Below are 19,041 nucleotides of genomic sequence, written 5' to 3' on the forward strand. Positions count from 1 at the left end.
TTTTATGTTGTGTATTATTTCCACAGCATCTGACCTGATCTCTACTGCAGAAATAAAGACTCTGCACCTGTAAAGGGGCCATATGTCATGTGAAAATATGCTGTAACTTCCAGAACTCAGAGCAAGATTTATTTCAGTAAGTATAGAACTACTGATAAAGTAAAATGTATTAATTTCTGCCCAACTGTGTGCTGTTCCTACCTGTCCTTGCCTTTGCATATTCTTCTAAGAGATAATAATATTTGGGGGGAAAAAAACTGATGAATTTCATTTTTAGGCCCTCAATCATTTCAATTTGATCTTAACGGTTGTGTGGCACATTTTACTGAACATGTCACAAAATGTCATAATGCAGCTTTGGAAAGAGGCTGTTATTGAAGGATGGGGTATCACAAATTATACTGGATCTTACAGAGCAACATGAACACTATATACACTACTGTTTTAATTGGGATTGTGCGATTTTTCTTATGCTCATCAAGGCTATAAGTATATTTGTGTTTATTAAAAAACAATTATATTGTGAAATATTACAATACAAACCTGATTCCAAAAAAATTGTGAATAAAAACAGAATGCATTGATGTGGAAGTTTCACATTTAAATATTTTAGTCAGAATACAACATAGATGACATATCAAATATTTAAACTGAGAAAATGTAATATTTTAAGGGATAAATAAGTTGATTTAAAATTTCATGGCATCAACACATCTCAAAAAAGTTAGGACAAGGCCATGTTTACCGCTGTGTGGCATCCCCTCTTCTTTTTATAACAGTCTGCAAAAGTCTGGGAACTGAGGAGACAAGTTGCTCAAGTTTAGGAATAGGAATGTTGTCCCATTCTTGTCTAATACAGGTTCTAGTTGCTCAACTGTCTTAGGTCTTCTTTGTCGCATCTTCCTCTTTATGATGCGCAAAATGTTTTCTATGGGTGAAAGATCTGGACTTCAGGCTGGTAATTTCATTACCTGGATCCTTCTTCTACACAGCCATGATGTTTTAATTGATGCAGTATGAAGTCTGACATTGTCATGTTGGAAAATGCAAGGTCTTCCCTCAAAGAGACGACGTCTGGATGGGAGCATATCTATGTTGTTGTAGAACTTAGATAAACCTTTCAGCTTGATGGTGCCTTTCCAGATGTGTAAGCAGGCCATGCCACACGCACTAATGCAACCCCCATACCATCAGAGATGCAGGCTTCTGAACTGAGCACTGATAACAATTGAATACCCAATCATGTTGCCAATTGACACAATAAGTTGCACATTTGTCCTCCAGCTGTTCCTTATATGTACATTTAATTTTTTCGTCCTCTTATTGTTAGATGTCCCAACTTTTTTGGAATATGTAGCTGTCATAAAATTCAAAATGAGACAATATTTGGCATGATATTTTAAAATGTTTCATATTTGATATGTAACATATTCAACATATATGTAACATATGTTATCTATATTCTGTTGTGAATAAAATATAAGTTTATAAGATTTCTTAATTATTGCATTCCTTTTTTATTCACAATTTTTGCAGTGTCCCAACTTTTTTTGGAATCAGGTTTGTATAAAAAAAGAACTGTTTTCTATTATAATATATTTTACACAAATGTATTCCTGTGATCAAAGCTGCATTTTCAGCATCATTACTCCAGTCTTAAATGTCACATGATCCTTCAGAAATCATTCTAATATGATGATTTGCTGCTCAAGAAACATTTCTTATCAATGTTGAAAACAGCCATTTAATAATTTTGTGAAAACCATTTTATGTTTTTTTCCAGGATTCTTTGATCAATAGAAAGTTGAAAAGAATAGCATTTATTTGAAATAGAAATCTTTTGTAACACTACACATTTATTTACTGTCACTTTTGATCTTTTGAATGCATTGTTGCTGAATAAATGTTTTTTTTTTTTAATCATACTAACCCCAACCTTTGGAACCGGAACATATTTTTAAAGCTTTTTGTGTAGTTTAGTAATGCTGCTATAAAAAGGCAAAAATGTGTGTTTAACTAAATAATTGTGCATCCTTCCATTTTAAATCTAAAAGAAAATTGCATTGTTCAACTCTCACAAACAATTGTCACAAAGGTCATTTACATGAGAAAATATGAACTTGCAGCAAATTTATAGTAATGTTTACTGTAAACATTGATTCATATGAGTATTTCCTTTATTAACGTCCATCAATTATAAAATGATTACTGGGAGTAAGATATTGAGAACTATTCTACACTTGACTGCCACGAAATCTAATTTACATGAATAGGGCAATAAGATTTACATCCCAATGATAATTAAATGAATGCGTTTATTCAGCAAGGATGCATTAAATTGATCAAAAGTGACAGTAAAACATTTGTAAAGTTAAAAATGATTTCCATTTCAAATTCCCTTTAAACTGTTTTTAATCATTTCAGTCACCTAACTCTATTATACTCAAAATATGTAATTATTGATAAGATAATCCATGGTTCTCACCTTCATTAGGCCTGTTTTTCACCAGCATCACATTAATGGGCGGCTCCAGGGGCTCATGGTTATGACGGTCTTTTCCTCTGTCCCGCTCTCTGCTGGGTGACGGTGAGTGATCCTGCAGCCGGTCCCTGCTGTGGCTCCTGATCATCTTGTCATCTGAACGGGTGTCATACCTCCGCGTGTCGTAGCCCTGATCTCTCCCGTAGCTTCCGCCAGGGCTTCCTCCTCCCCCACGGCCTCTACTGTGCTGCCTTTGATAGCGAGGCTCCGGGCTGGATCCACGCTCCAGCGTCCGGCCCCGACTGCCGTCCCTGCGGTAGCCGCTGTCAGAGCTGGGCGATCTCTCTGGGCTCCTGCCTCTACTCCTTTCTCGCCGAGAGTTGTAGTCCTGGCTGCGGTAATCCGGCTCCAGGTAGTCTATCCGGCTCTTGTCGAGGCTGCGGTCATGCTCTCTGTCGCGGGTGTAGCCCAGGCCGCCATTTCCCCGAGGGTAATCAGAGTCTGGGTCACTGTGAGTGCTGCGGTTGTCCTCAGGATAATAGCTGGATATGTTGTAATCACGGCTATCCACGCTCGGGGAGGGGGGGCGCTTGAGGACAGACACCTTGCGAGGCCTCTTTACAGTCTGTGGGGACCGATTGAATAAGATTAGTCTTTATACATTCAGCTCATTGTTATCAAAAGGACATAATCTAAAAGCATAATCTAATTACTATATGATCATTACTATGAGCAGGGATCAGTTGCAGTACAATCATTTGAAGGCTGCATGTGAATTAGTGTTAAAAAATAAATTAACCAGGGCATGGAGCAAGTAAAATAGGCAACAAAAAAAAATGTTTTTTTTTATTATTATTTTTAAATCTGTTATCTATCTTCAGAATAAATTATAAAATATATACTCAGATCAAAATAATTTAATTTAAAAAAATGTATAAGAAAAACATTTAAAATACTTAAAATGTATCTGAGCATGATATTATATATGACTTTATGATATTTTGTATTTTACGTTGACTCAATGTTATAGGTAACATATGTAACATTTAATTAATAGAATATATGTATCATAAATAAATATACATATATATATATATATATATAAATTCTAAGAGGCAAATATTAACCCTTAATAATAAATACAAAATTAATATCTGACACTGCTAACCTTTGCTGATAACCAAAGTAAGTAAGCATCTCATAAAGGTCAACATGACAAAGACTCACTATTTTGGCCACTTTCCCACATTTCCGAAGTGACTGTACAGCAAAAGAATGAGGCACATTATCCATGGTGATGGTGTTGACCTGTATCACACGGTCGTTCTCACTGTCCACAAGCAAAACAAGACAAAGATTAAGTCTAAATCATTATAGACATTCGATTTTTTTAAAAACATTTAAATAAAGTCAAATGGGAATACTTAATATTCTTAATATTTAGGACAACTAAATATTTTATAAGCAAAGAATTTCTATAATGTGGTACATGATTTATTTCCAAGTGTATTCTATAGATATTTTATCTAATATTGTGTGAAATAATGTAGGCCGAAGCATAATTGTATGCATTAGTATTTGACTGGAATGTGACATTATTGGTTAATACAATTTCCCCCAGCTTTTATACATTTTAACAAACAGTGGATTTTCTGCTGATGTAATAAAGTTATTGCTTTTTTTTCTCTTTAGATTAACATACACTAATAAAACATGCACAATAACACCAAGGGCATTTATTAGGGCAGCAAGCAGGGTCAATTTTGATTTAATGTCTCCATGTGAAAACTTGATACTTATTAACCAGCCTATGCTGGTGTAAAATAATGGTTTACCAATACGCTAAACACGTATGCATTAGCAAGGTGAGTGAAGCGTACAAGAGCAGTCCGTCGGCTGGTCCTCCTGGCAGAACGTCCGACACAATGATGGACGTCTCTCCGCTCTCCACATTTGGATTGTCCCGGCCGCCGGACACAGCAATTCCAAAGCCCATTTTAGTGTCCTGCGAAAGAAAGAGAGTTAGAAAGTAGCACTAACGTATTTCCATAGTCATACATCACAGCTAGCCTGCCCAGGGCAGTACTATTTAATATTGCTTCATAGAAGCATACAAACGGCCAGCGGTGTTACACAATCACGTCTGTGCGCTCATAAAATAAATCTCTCATAAAAGTCGACTGCGTGCCACCACAGTGCGGTTTTGCAGAAAGCCATTGCACGCGAAAGCTAATGGAGACATGGTTCCACCTCATTGCTTGGCCAAATAACAACCTGCTCACCTGCCTCAGAGGAACACTGAATAAATAGAGTCTAATGAGCGGGTATCTCTGCTCCAAATTCAGGCCCAAATAAAGCTGGAGATAAAACCTGACAACATCGAGTGAAACCATGGCACGGACTTAAACTGACTCTAGTGGTAGACATAGTGGTGTATTAGGGTAAAAAATCATATAAATACTGTTCGGTTTCTCGCACAAACCAGTCGTTTATTGTCTTAAAGGGCTGATGAATTGAGGAATCATCTTTTCCTTGAGCTTTTGATACACAAAAGGTCATGGTAATATAATAATATCGTCTAAGTTTCAGAGCTGAAAACTTCCTTGTTAGTCAAAGAAAAGCTTTTAGACACCAGGCTCAGCAAACGGTCCTGTGCTTCATCCTGACGTCAGTGCGCGACGAAGCACCGCCTCTACAGAATCTACAGCGTGTCAAATCCAGTAGCCTCGCCCACCAACTCATGGTCAACAACGATAAACCTGCCGAGAAAGATGAAGATATTGCGCTACTCCTGGTTGTGGAAGAACACAGTCGCTGCATAAGCTTCCTTCAGATCCTAATATTAGGAATGAGTGGTTGAACTTTATTTTTAATGAAGTTCCAGCTCATTTGGGGAAGACATGTTCACTTCAGTTCACTGCGGAATCATTTGTAAACAAATCTCCGGTCGATGCTGGATTTGGATCCGACAAGAATGGTGCAACACACATATGTGAGTAAAACGTGTTTTTATATGTAATAGTACTGCATTGTTATAGATCCTTTTGCTTATTTGTGCGTGTCTAATAGGGCATTAGCACGCTGGACTCAGACACCTATGGGCCAGGGCTCGCAAAGCCCGGCAGGCTGATGAATCTCATTATATTCTGTTCTTGTTCTGCCATTCTCTCTCGATCTCGAGTTGACATCTGAAGGGCGGCGCACGCGCCGAACGTGTATGTGTGTGCGCGCAGTTCGTGCATATATTGTCCGATCTTGCGGGCTATGTGTAATATGAAAATAATAGTCCAATCAATCGCAGGTCGATGAGAAATAAATCGTGTTTGTTTGATAAAGAGTCCTGTGGTCGAGAGAATCATTCTGGTTGCCGCTTCTCCCTCAATCTCTCCTCTCCCTCGAGAAATGACAGGGGAGCAGAAGCTCATTAAAAATGCAAATATTATCCAATCCTAGCGGTGGGCGTTTACTTCCAAATCTCCAGTGCGTCACGCCCATCAAAACCCAGCGTTTTGGAGAGAGCCTCAAAACCAGTGTAGAAAGTAGCCTATTACTTATTAGTTATGATGTTTTTGAATGTAAAAACAACACAAACATCATTAGTTGACCTCAGACAACAGTAGGGCTGTCAACAAATATTCTAAGGTCGAATATATATTCGAATAGTTTAAAAAAAAAAAACGAATTTCGAAGGTGAAAATTAAAATTCGAATAAAAAAATTAAAAAAACAAAGCAGAAAAAAAGTGGAGAACCCCCCCCCCCCCATTATTTGACTGACAATTTAATGTTCATTTTTGGGTGAAATATCCTTCATTTCAACTAAATAAAATAAATTGTCAAAACGAACACCTTGGCAGTTCTAGTGTTAATCATCTTATTTAATAAATCAAATTAGGCTGTAATGTGATTCCTGTTTTCCCATTCCCCAAATTAAAACCTCTTCTAAATGATCAATGTTTCTTCTATCATTTAAGATATTTAAGACTTTTCATGACTTTAAATTTCATAAAACCGAGGACCTGCAGGGACTTTTCTTAATTCACATATTTTATGTGTGAAAAATGTGCTCCTAAAAAGATTTTACAGTTCGCACAAATCTCTTTTTAGTCACAATTGTGAGTGAAACGCAAGCACTGTCAAGCCCTTATAAGTCATGATACGCCATATAAACTTGTAATCACTAAGTATCCTGTTTTTTCAAACTTCCCAAAGCTTATATCTTCCCTTTTATGTTGCAGCGATAAGACAAGACAATTCTTATCTGGGCTCAGGGATCTGACATGTCAGAGCTGAGATGTTTTCCCAGGATGAGTCTGATATGTGATGGTGGTGATAGCGTCAGTGTGTGTTTGGATAGGGTGTGTGTGAATCCTTGCGATCTGTCACGCGGGAGATAAAAGATGCACTTCCTGTTGTGCTTGATGTTGGAAGAAAGAGGAATGGGAGGAAGGATGAGAGAGGGGGAGGGGTAACTTTATCTGATAGGCTGAAGCACTCCTACAAGGAGAACACATAGGCATAAAATGTTTTGATGCTAAGTTCTTAGTGACAATGTCCATGTTTACATACGCATGAAGATTAGGTCTCATGTAAACATCTTATATGGAATATCCACTGTTCACATAAACGGCTCATACAAGAAACTGTTTACACTTGTTATCTCCAGTTTTCCATAACAGAATAGTATGTACATGTCATATTCCATAGTTTGTTTGTTTTTTTAAATTATGACTATACATACACTACCATGCGTGGGTTCAGGACCCAAATAAAAAATAAAAAAAGCAATAGTGAGTTTTATGTTTATAATGTACAAAATATTTATATTTTAAATAAATGCAGTTTGCATTTCTTTGCAACTTTCTATTAATCAGAATAATACGTTTTCATCAAGAAAAAAAGTGTTTTTTCACAAAAATATTAAAGGTCCCGTTCTTCGCGTGTTTTCGAAGCTTTGATTATGTTTACAGTGTGCAATATAACATGAGTTCATGTTTCGCGTGTAAAAAAACAATTTTCACACAATTTACTTATCTGTACACCACGGTTTTCTCTATCCTAAAAACGGCCTGATGATTTCCTTGTTCTATGAAGTCCCTCCTTCAGAAACACGTAACGAGTTCTGATTGGGCCAGCGCTTCCCGTGTTGTGATTGGACAGCAGCTTAGCGCACTTTGCCCAGAAAAGTCCCGCCTCTTACCATAACGGGGAGATGCAAGCGCTGAATGCGCGCTCTTCTCCACGTGGGAGAGCAACAAGACCACGCCCCCTATTTTGCGTGTTCTTGTGGGCGGAGGGTTTGTCAACAAACGGTTCTAGTGACGTCATTACATCCCTGCACTTCCTGCAGTAGTCCAAACCGGCCGTTCGCTGTAGGCTTTGAAAGGGAACTTCTGTTAAATATAATATCTCGCTTGGCATTGAACTTTGAGCTTTATAATTTTACAGGTATTATTTATGCTCTAACAGCAACATTACACAATAACTAAAGTTTGAAAGATGGAATCGTGAAGAACGGGACCTTTAAGCAGCTTAACCATTTTCAACATTGATAATAATAAGAACTGTTTATTAAGCTACAAATAAACATATTAGAATGATTTATTGAGTAACGATGCTGAAAATTCAGCTTTGATCACAGAAATAAATTATATTTTTAAATATATTCACATAAAAAAAACGCATTTTAAATAGTAATAATATTTCACAATATTGCTGTTTTTACTGTGTCTTGATCAAATAAATGCAGCTTTGGCGAGCACAAGAGACTTTCAAAAACATTTAAATGATCTTACAGACCCTAAACATTTAAACGATATTGTAATGGTCATGTTAATAATCAGATATAATCATAATCATAAGGATTATATTCTCATGGATTCCGCACATTGGTGATGGTGAGTTTGTTCTTGAGGTATTGCTGTGTATTAGAGGGGCTGACGGAGCCGTAAGGTGGTCTACCGCAGGAGGTTTACTCTAGTCTGTTAGTTTAGAAGGCCATCCATCTGCGCAGTATGGGGCCGCTTTGGTTAGAAACATGAGACTTCTTGTTTGTACATAGTATCTAAACATACATCTCTTAAACCTGCAGTGGGTAAGCTAGGGGTGCGGGTTAGTTTGAGTAAGTTCATTCAAGAGAGTTTCATACCCGCTGTAGAGTCACAGTGTACTGCTCCCAAACCGTCTCCTCCATTCCTGGGCCCTGCATGGAAAAGAGAAACAAACACCATTAATCACCAGTCAGGCATCATTAATGCCAGTATGCTGTGCGACGTGAATGTAGGGTTGAGTGTCCTATACACAAATTGGTCCTAAATGAACTAATGAACCTGAACTAATTATTTCATAATTACATAGATGCACACATAACATTAAAGGAATATTCCTGGTCAAGTACAACTTAAGCATGACAGTATCTGTGGCAATTTCTTTGGACAGTTCCTCCTGCTAAAATAATAAACCCATCTCAAGAATTATTATTATTATTTTATTTTAATTTTATTTATTTTTTAAATTGAGGGGGTCAAAGATAATTCAATTAAAATTAAGTCAATTTCACTATTAAACAGCATGCCACAGATCTGTACAGTTTAAAGGTGAAGTGTGCCATTTTTTTCATGTTAAAAAACGACTTTTTTCTTTCCCAGTTTCTATGTAGCATTTGAGGCGCTACAAAATTCTGATATTTCTTTAAGCATCCCGACAAGTCCAGTTTGGGCCAATAACAGCGAACAGAAAAAGTGTTTGGGAAACTACTTTTATTAAAAAAAGAAATAAAAAGTAATTCAAGTTTAAAAAATATATGTTTTTAATAAATAAATTAAAATACAGTCTGTCCCCCTGTTATTTGCACTACTGATCAAAAGTTTGAGATCAATACCTGTTAAAAATAAGATAATATACTTCAGCAAGGATGGATTAAGTTAATCAAAAGTGACAGAAAAAACATTTAAAATGTTGATTTCTATTTCAAATAAACGCTGTTCTTTTAAACATTCTATTCATCAAAGGATCCTGAAAAAAATGCATCACAGTTTTCACAAAAATATTAAGCACTATTAACGCTTTTCAACATTCATAATAATAATTATAATAATAATAATAACTACTACTACTAATAAATGTTTCTTGAGCACCAAATCAGCAGATTAGAATGATTTCTGAAGGATCATGTGACACTGAAGACTGGAGCCATCACAGGGTTCTTGCAGGTTTCAGTAAGTTAAATTTAAGACCTTTTTAAGACCTTTTAAGACCATTATGAGTGAAATTTAAGACCAACACGACGCATTACTAAAAGCATTATAAATGATCTCAGAAACTTTCAAACATTCTATTTTTATTGATTCAGTTATAGAAACATTAAATAAACTCAGAAACTGATATCAAAATACTGAGTCCGATATTTTCGCATGCGGTTTTTCGTATTCTGAAAAATTCGTTACGCACAGAGATCTTGCACACTGAGTCCGATGCGTATTAATGAATGCATTACGGGGATAAAAACGCAAAACAAGACAAAGTGACGTCTAGTGAGGATAATTTGTTTGTCCTGAGGAGATGTGGAGAGACTCCTGTGATCGCGTAGAGAGGAGAGTTTCGCCTCCTTATCAAGCGGGATCAAGACCGACCGATTAAAAGTGTCAGTTTGATGCTTTGCTAGCGATACTGGAGACACATATTAAAAAGAAGACCACTAATTTCCGTGAATCAATTGATCCCGAACACCTGGCAGTATGTCTATGGATCCGATCACACACACACACACACACACACACACACACACACAGAGCTTTACAGACACTTGATGTGCTATAATTATAGCTATGATATAATAATATTATTTGTGGTATTTTTGCTAGAATAATAATTTACGCACTTCCAAAAATAAATTCAACCTCACGTTATGTCAATCACGCTTGCACACTGCCTCCGAAACTTTCGTCCGTCAAAAAAAAAATTGGAACAGGTTCGATTTTCTGCGTTTTCGCATCCGTAAAAACGCATTTTGAGATGTTTTGACAACTCAGAGCCACCATACATATTATTCTAGCAAAAATGCTACAAATATTATTATATCACAGCTATTATTATAGCACATCGTCTCCCCTTACGAAAGGAAAATATATTTACCAATATATTTTCTTGAAATATATTTTAATATATGGAATAATATATTGATGGCATTATAAAATATATTATATATTCATGCAATATATTGGAAAATATACAAATGATGGCCGCTTTCAATATATTGCAATATATTGGAAAATATAAATATTAAATCCCATAACGTTATATGTGAATATATTGCAATATATTTTCAAATATATTGCAATATATTTTTGTTTCGTAAGGGTCTGTAAAGCTCTGTCTGTCTGTGTGTGTGTGTGTGTGTGTGTGTGTGTGTGATCGGATCCATAGACATACTGCCAGGTGTTCGGGATCAATTGATTCACAGAAATTAGTGGTCTTCTTTTAAATATGTCTCCAGTATCGCTAGCAAAGCATCAAACTGAGCCACTGAAACTGCAACTTTGAATCGGTCGATCTGGATAATCCCGCTTGATAGGGAAACTCTCCTCTCTACGCGATCACAGGAGTAACGTTAGATGAACCCATTATCTCCTCAGGACAAACAAATCATCTTCACTAGACGTCACTTTGTCTTGTTTTGCGTTTTTTTTCCGTAACACATTCATTAATAAGCATCGGACTCAGTGTGCAAGGTCTCTGTGCGTGACGAGTTTTTCGGATCACGAATATGAAAAAACGCATACGAAAATATCGGACTCAGTGTGCAGAGACCCACGTTCTTTGAAAATGCGCGTAGACACAAGTGCAGACCAGACAAAACAACCAACCTATGATAGGGGCGGATCTACGGTTGGGCCTGAGATTGACAGCTGCCCACCCAGTCAGATCAAATACATCAGAATACATTACGCTTAACCCTATTAGAATGCAAGTGTTGGCGCCAGCATATTAAAGCGCCATTTGACTGTAAATCCTCAACATTTGGCGCGCTTAAAAAAATCCTTAAAGACAAATAGCGCTTTTTGCCCAAAAATGGTTTATTACGGTAATTTCTTGCTTTCCGTTTGCCAATCGCAGCTTTCTGAAAAGCTGAAGGAAAAGTGTAAGGAGTAATAAAAATGCATGAAGCAGTCGGGTAAAGAAAACTAAAAGGTTTTGTTTCTGAACGGAAGTAAAAGTTTTAAGACTTTGGTAAATTAAATTTAAGACCTAGGATGAAAATCTGGGCGTTTTTAAGACTTTTTAAGGCCTTAAATGTAACTTTCTGAATTTAAGACTTTTTAAGACCCCGCGGGAACGCTGCATCACAGACATAAATTACATTTTAAAATATATTAAAACAAACAGATTGTCACAACTTTAATACAATTTCACAAGTTTTTTTTTAAATATATTTTTGATCTAATAAAGAGATAAATGTCTTGAGCTTAAGAGACTTCTTTCAAAAACATTTAAAAAAAAAAACGAATTGACCCCAAACTTTTGATTTTATTTTTATGGGCACCAAATTACACACTTCACTGTTACATTGTAAATAACCTAGTATATTCCTTAAAATGAGATTATGAAAATGAAATTATCAATAAATGAAGGCCCCCCTCCCCAGTTATATAGTATCATCCAGAAATACCTGTGAACACCCAGTGAACACCCCATTATTTGGTACGACCAAATACGTCACTGCGTCAAAATGAGAGTCTACCACATACGGCAGGAGAGTGTGTATGAAGGAAGGGCCTGTCGTTTCCACAACTCACTCGGGTGAAAACATCATTTCCTAATTTTCAAGAACTATAATACATATGAGTACTGAATCATGTTAAAACAAATCTATATTTACAAGCCGATGTCCTTAAACAGAAACACACTGTGAAAGACACCAGGATCTGTATCTTTTTGACAGCTAAAAAACAGCCTGACAAACAAACACACACACAGCTCAAGGGTGTGTTTGTACCAAAGAACAGACAGACATGCACATCAATATTGATGAATAATGGGAAATCAGTCAGAGTACAACCCAACCTCAACGAAACCATAACGGCACAAGGTTAAACCACAGCGACTTTGACAGTAGGTCCGGTTAAAGCTTCTTAAAATAGTCGGATTTAATTAAATAAGAAATGAGTTTAGACTAAACAACATCCTAATCTACATCTTAGTCTACTTCCACTAAACGTTTCTCCCTTCTATGTAAAGTTAAGTCCAATTAATTTAAATAGCGCCTTTCACAATACACACAGTTTCAACACAGCTTCAAAGAAATGCATTATGTAAATGTTATAAATATCTTAATATCTTCCATATAGTCACATTAAGCAGAATAGAGGTTGGTAATATTATAATGTAAATTTTGCAACCAATCAAACAGTTGCAATATGCTATATAGTAGATATCGTCCTATGTGAGAATATTGTGTGTATGTGGATGTTCTTATATAATACATCAAAATTTATGTTAAGAGCTAGGGATAACACAGTTATATTTTATGTGTATTAGTGTAGATTTAAATTTCCATGTAGTATAATATTTTGCTTTTGACCTTCAGTTGTCACTGATGATTGTCTTTTGGACCTTTCTGGATTGCAATCCGCCATCAAAATTATGTTTAATAATTTCAGCTGCTGTGAGAAAAGGCTGTAAATGATCCGCCACCTGCAGCATCCTCACGTGTAACTGCTACTAGCCGAACTACTTCTTTATGTATACACGTGACATAATGACTCAAAGACATGCTCAGATTTACACAGAAATCAAATTATAATACGACTCAAATTATAACACATTATTACAAGCTTACTGTTTTGAGGAGTTGAGGAGATTGAGGAGTTTTGAACACCGCCTGGTTGTGTACTTGCTCAAAAATATATTTTTATAGGATTATTTTGAACCAAATAAAGTTACAGACTGCAGCATTAATATATATATATTTTTGCGATTATGTTAAACAAGCAGGCAGCTGAGTTTTACTATATATATTGCTTTATGTGAATATACTGTATGCAGGTAACTTATATTTATCTTTTAAAGAATGTTTTATCTTTAAAAGTTTTATTTTTTTTTAAACAGGGCTGGCTAATCACAGCACAGATCAGATATGATATCCCTAACGTCAAAGTCACTTTATATAGAGAGAGCTTACGATACAGATTGCTTTAAATCAGCTTTACGGTTATAAATCAGAAAAAAACGATGGTGTAAAACAGCTCTAAAATTAAAATAAAGTCACTTGTTGATTCAGTTCTGTTGTAAAGATCATCAATTATCAAATTAGTTAATTTCATCTATAAAGCAGTTCTGCAGGAAACAACAAGGAATGTCATCGTCCAGCTCAGTTCAGTTCTCATCCAATAGTGCAGTCACATCAATAATATTGTTGAATATTAAGTGTCCTTCTAAGGACAAAATGGTAGATGTGCAACACAAACATGCGTTTTGGTTTGCATTTTCTGCACTTCCCTTTAGCTTTTCCTTACAAACACACACTTCCCCTTGTTCTCAGCCGTCCACATTGGCGTGCGGCTCTAATTGGATGATTCCGCCTGCAGATATCTGCCCTCAGTCTACTACGGAAGCATACAATTAGTGTGGACATGTGCATTTGTTGGGCTCTCCACAAGCGCTTGGATAGTGCGCTATGCAGCAAATAAAACTAATCCACAGAGATAAAGTAAATAAAGGGTCTGATGCTGATAAGCTAAGACAGCTCTTCTCCTATCCTGCGCTGGGCTGCTTTCTGTGGGTGGCTAGTGGAGATATTGTTCATAAGACGGTGATGAGAAAGACAGATAGCGAGAGAGCTAAAGATGCTGCATCATCTGAAGGCAATTCATGCTGCTTTTACAAAGCACTCACCTTCTAGATCTGGAAAATGATGGACAGTTTCATAGCGAAAAGGAAAATTACAAAGCTGATCGCTTCATAAATCAAAAGACAGGCCTCGCAAGTATGAGCATTTTCTCTTAATATTATCCGACCATGCTAATGAACAAAAATGCATTCATGAACACATCAACATTATCAAAGTAACAGTTCACCACAAAAACTAAAATTCACCCTTATGCTGTTCTAAATGTGTCCGTCTTTCTTCTGCACCATTTTTGATGTCAATGACGAGAAATATCATGGTTCTTCACCGACGTCAAAGCTTAACTAAACTCACGCGAATGAGATTTGAGAGCTGTGGAAGTGGGGAAGGCTTTTAGCTAATAAAAATGTACATTTCAGTTTGATCATATTCAGCTTTTATATGACTTCAGAGGAGTTATTTGGAGGAATTTAATCATACGGGCTGTTATTATTACGCCATTTGTAAAGTCCTAGTTAGATCTGATGGACAGGCCCCATCCTGCTGCAGGTATGATGCATTATTTCAGGCCAAACATGGAAATGGATTTTAACATTTCTGGTTCCATTTCCCTGAAGTCAATGGGTTTTCTGAATGGGTTTTTGGTTCATTGCCTGAAATAAGGTATGTAGCGCAAGCTCAAGATATTTTCACATAAAATACATCAGTAATACCCCCTGATTATTATAGGGTGGTTGCTAAAATGAAGCTAAATGAGACTACAGAGGTTGTTGGGAACATAAAACATCATCACGTGAAACAGGAAACATATTTAATAACTTACTAGTTTGCTTTTACAGCCTTGTGTTTATAGCTTGTTAAGCTTTTCCTTCTGCCGATTGCATTTAAGCTTTAAAATGCATAAAAGTTGGGCTGATTTGTCAGGATTATCCTGATGAACGAAATAATCATGTAAGAACCATGAACTTATTTTCTGGAATATCCAAAGGCCTATAAAAAATAATGTTTTTGTCGAGGTTGATGCTAACTTGCATGTTGGCCTACAAAAATGTGTCATCACTGCAGTGCTGCACTGCACTGAAACAAAACATTCTGCAAAACATTTCAATTTCTACAAAAGAAAGAAAGTACCAGGTTTAGAAAGACATGAAGGTCCTTTAAAGATTTATATTACCTGGGTTTCTGTCTAAATACATTGAACTCCTAATGCAATCATGTTCCAGATATGTTAAGCCTTGGTTCTCATGCCGCTGACACAGGTTCGAGTCTGATCGCTCTCTCCAAATCCAAGCCCCAAAACACAAAAAATAAAAATCCTGACTGTTATACTTAAGACATCTCCACAGGAAGCTGTCACCCATCTCTCTTGAGAACTAACCTAAAAAACCCTCTTTAGTAAACTCCTCACAACAAGGTCAAGACTCTCCTCTCTCTCCGGCTCGGCTCGGTATCAGAGGGACAGGACCCTGTAAAGCAGCTTGTGAGGAGGACCCTGCTGTTCCCAATAAGCTGAAACGCATCTGCAACGCTGTTTCCTGTCAACAGGCCCATCAGGGTGAAGCCACACAGTGAGCAGGGGCGCTGGGACAGCATGAAAACCCAACCTGCAGATCACAGCCAGTCATGTTAACATGTCTGAACAGCCTGTCCACACAAGTGATACAACAGGTTATACATGTGACAAAAAAGGGGGAGTTATGTGACGCGTATTCTACACCCACATACCCGCAAGAGCAGCAAATCGGTTGCCATATGTCAACAGAACGACTGAGCTAAAGCAAAGGCACAATTGTATAATGAAAAAACCCTCCATGTGATAGGGAAGTCCTAATTGATACTTATTAGCGTTTAACCAATATAGGGTTTGATAATGGCAAAGTGTCTGGTGTCTAGAGTGCAGGCTGGTCAATTACAATACTTGTAAAACTTAATGATGACAAATGGCAAGTTTATAAAACTGACAAATCAAACAAGTGTTATTTTACACAATATTCACTTAAAATGGTTACTATCTATTGACAAAGCTATTGGCAGGTTTTTCAATTTAAAAAAAAAGTTAAATCAACAAATACATAAAACACTAAATGGCGCCTACGTCATAAGCTGGAACACCACTCTCTCTTGAACGGTTGCTGGACGGTTGAACGGACAGTTGGCGGAAGCTAGAAATGATAGTTTATACTATAATTCCAGTTTTCAATATGGATATTTACCAGGATAATTTTAATTTTTTGGTGTACTATCCCTTTAAGTGTTTCAGTGTGCTGTATATTCATTTGTGTTTAGGATGTTTATTTTGTTTGTGTTCTGATCTCAGAAAAAGTTCATGCAATGCTGGCCAGTATTGAAGCGGCAAGCTTTATGTGCATACATGAATGCTTAATTCATATATTAAATGCTCAAAATTATGGTTTAGTATTTCTCCACCGACTAATGGCCTAAACGAACAACTACCAATCGACTAGGAAAATCTTTAGTCAGAACAGTACTAATTTTGATGCGTTTTAGGATGGTGAATGAGAAAAAGACCAACAAGTTCATAAAACATCAGGTCAATGCATCAAAATTAATACTCTCAGTAATTACACTGCAATTTGAAACACTAGGCCTGTATACTATAGATAAAATAAAATATAGTATTTATTAATATCCACGTCCATGTCTGAAAGTAAAAATATGCCAAAATGCCACAAGACGACTGTTCAATTAATCATTGAAGTAAAATTTTAAAATGATTCAAACTGACAGCCTGAAGAGATTCACAAATATTAACTTAACTTACAAACTATAATGCCACTCTCACCTTATCACACTCACATTAGTGAACTGTGAGCCAAGGGGGATTGTACATTCAGTCTAATGACATAAGAAAACTTGATAAAAAAGCACATTTAAATGATTGCAATATTCATAACCTTGCTTAACTTCACTGCTAAACCACTGCGAATATTCAATACATCACCCAGCCCAAACACATCACTTCACACACGCCGTTTGTCAGTCACTCTAAAAATACACCATACACCTGAGGGACATGGAGACCCAAACACCTGCTCCCCTCTGCTTCTCACACTAATGACCGAAGCAGAAATCCCAGACAGAGAAAGAGAAAGAGTTTAAACAGCACGGCAGATGGATCAACAGAGGCAGTGCAGCCGCTGCCAGCAAAAGCTACGCTATGCGACAGGAGCCAGTGAAGTCCAGACACACACACACACACACACACACACACCTGCACCTGCATCACCGGCTCATTATTGCACACACACGTCAAGTAGGGCCCTTCGTTATGTTGCAATTAAACATTCAGTCTGTTCACGTTCCACTTGCTACGCAATCATCATCATTCATTCGCAAAGTTTTATTTCGACAGTGCACAAGCAACATCAGATTAATGCAACACAACAGAACTTTCTCCAAGCACAAACAAAGCCACAAAACCCGAACGCTAGGCTAACATACAACACAAAACATCATGATTTACGACAAAAACTTTGCACACAAACCACAAAACACGCCCACTGATGCGATACAAACCAACTCTGTACAAATCAAGCCACGAGATCTCTACTGCGGGATCTAGGGAAGGGGGGTAGAAACACGACAATCTTCTCTCTAAGGTGGCAGCTGATGGAAGGGTTTATCCCTGGAGGATCAAGCCACCGCGAGTGCCTTTTTCCCATCCCCACCAGCAGTTTGAGCAGGCATGACGCATGCCTGGGTGAGAAGAGGATGATGAAGCTGTTCCTTAGCTCCTCGGACTCCCCCCGCACCTCGATTCGCGCCCCTCCGCGCCGCCTCCATCTCTGGGCTCTCTGCAAGCGGACGCAGCAACCAAAGGGGAGCCAGTTCACACTCATCTCTCCCCATGGCCACCCGACCTCCAATCTAATTAAGCTCTGAGGCGGAGAAGATTAGGCACCCGGAGAGAGGGAGAGGGAGAGAGAGAGAGAGGGACTATAAATAAGACTCACAGAGCCACGGCGACTCCTGAACGACTGCACAGCGCGTGCCCACTTTCGGCACAGCACCGTTTTCATGTCTGCGCTCTCTCTCTCTTTCTCTCGCTCTCTTGCTACGATGCCGGCTCCTCTACTTATGTAATCCTAATACACAACTGGCCTACACACACACACACACGCACACACAGATCAATACCTACATATTTACATGTACAGATAGAGTGTATACAATATTAGCGTATGCACACACACACACACTCCTAAGAAACCCTAAGAGACTGCAGCGATCCGCAGGACAACGGTGTTCACTTTAATATTTCAACATTGCGCACTGCTGAGAAAACTTTGCAGTGTTTTTTGTTCTTTAGCAGAGTAGCTCCTACCTGCATTTGCATTCTTAGCATATTTGAGTCTTTATGTTATCAATTTTTGAGTGATATATGTAATATAGTGCATATATTAAGTGATTTGCTCCTCTTTTTTTTGATTATCGGAATTTGCTTATTGGACAACGTTTAGTAAAGTCTTGTTTATGCGAAATAGAAACCGTTTCGGCTTCTAGATTCATTTTTGGACAAATATTTTCAGTTGCCGAAATGTCAGAGCATCACTACTATATACACTCACCTAAAGAATTATTAGGAACACCTGTTCAATTTCTCATTAATGCAATTATCTAATCAACCAATCACATGGCAATTGCTTCAATGCATTTAGGGTTGTGGTCCTGGTCAAGACAATCTCCTGAACTCAA

At 37.4% G+C, this 19,041-nt stretch overlaps 1 protein-coding gene across 12 annotated transcripts in view; it reads right to left on the bottom strand.

The window, feature by feature from the left end:
- The window catches only part of LOC137039084 (tight junction protein ZO-2-like), a 105,581-nt gene that overhangs the window by 31,670 nt on the left and 54,870 nt on the right, over window positions 1-19,041 (bottom strand). For 4 of the 12 annotated variants that reach the window (XM_067414283.1, XM_067414286.1, XM_067414287.1 and 1 more), the window contains exons 2-5: window positions 8,629-8,682; window positions 4,363-4,487; window positions 3,710-3,812; window positions 2,486-3,107 (exon numbers count right to left, since the gene is read on the bottom strand). In XM_067414283.1, the coding sequence (XP_067270384.1) occupies window positions 2,486-3,107; window positions 3,710-3,812; window positions 4,363-4,487; window positions 8,629-8,682 (904 nt within the window). Of the gene's footprint in view, window positions 1-2,485; window positions 3,108-3,709; window positions 3,813-4,362; window positions 4,488-8,628; window positions 8,683-12,147; window positions 13,111-17,862; window positions 17,989-18,042; window positions 18,211-18,299; window positions 18,381-19,041 lie in introns of those variants that run through there. The other 8 variants (XM_067414280.1, XM_067414279.1, XM_067414291.1 and 5 more) reach the window with 5 other exon arrangements.

Source organism: Pseudorasbora parva, chromosome 13, assembly GCF_024679245.1.
Source record: "Pseudorasbora parva isolate DD20220531a chromosome 13, ASM2467924v1, whole genome shotgun sequence".
Lineage (NCBI taxonomy): Eukaryota > Metazoa > Chordata > Actinopteri > Cypriniformes > Gobionidae > Pseudorasbora > Pseudorasbora parva.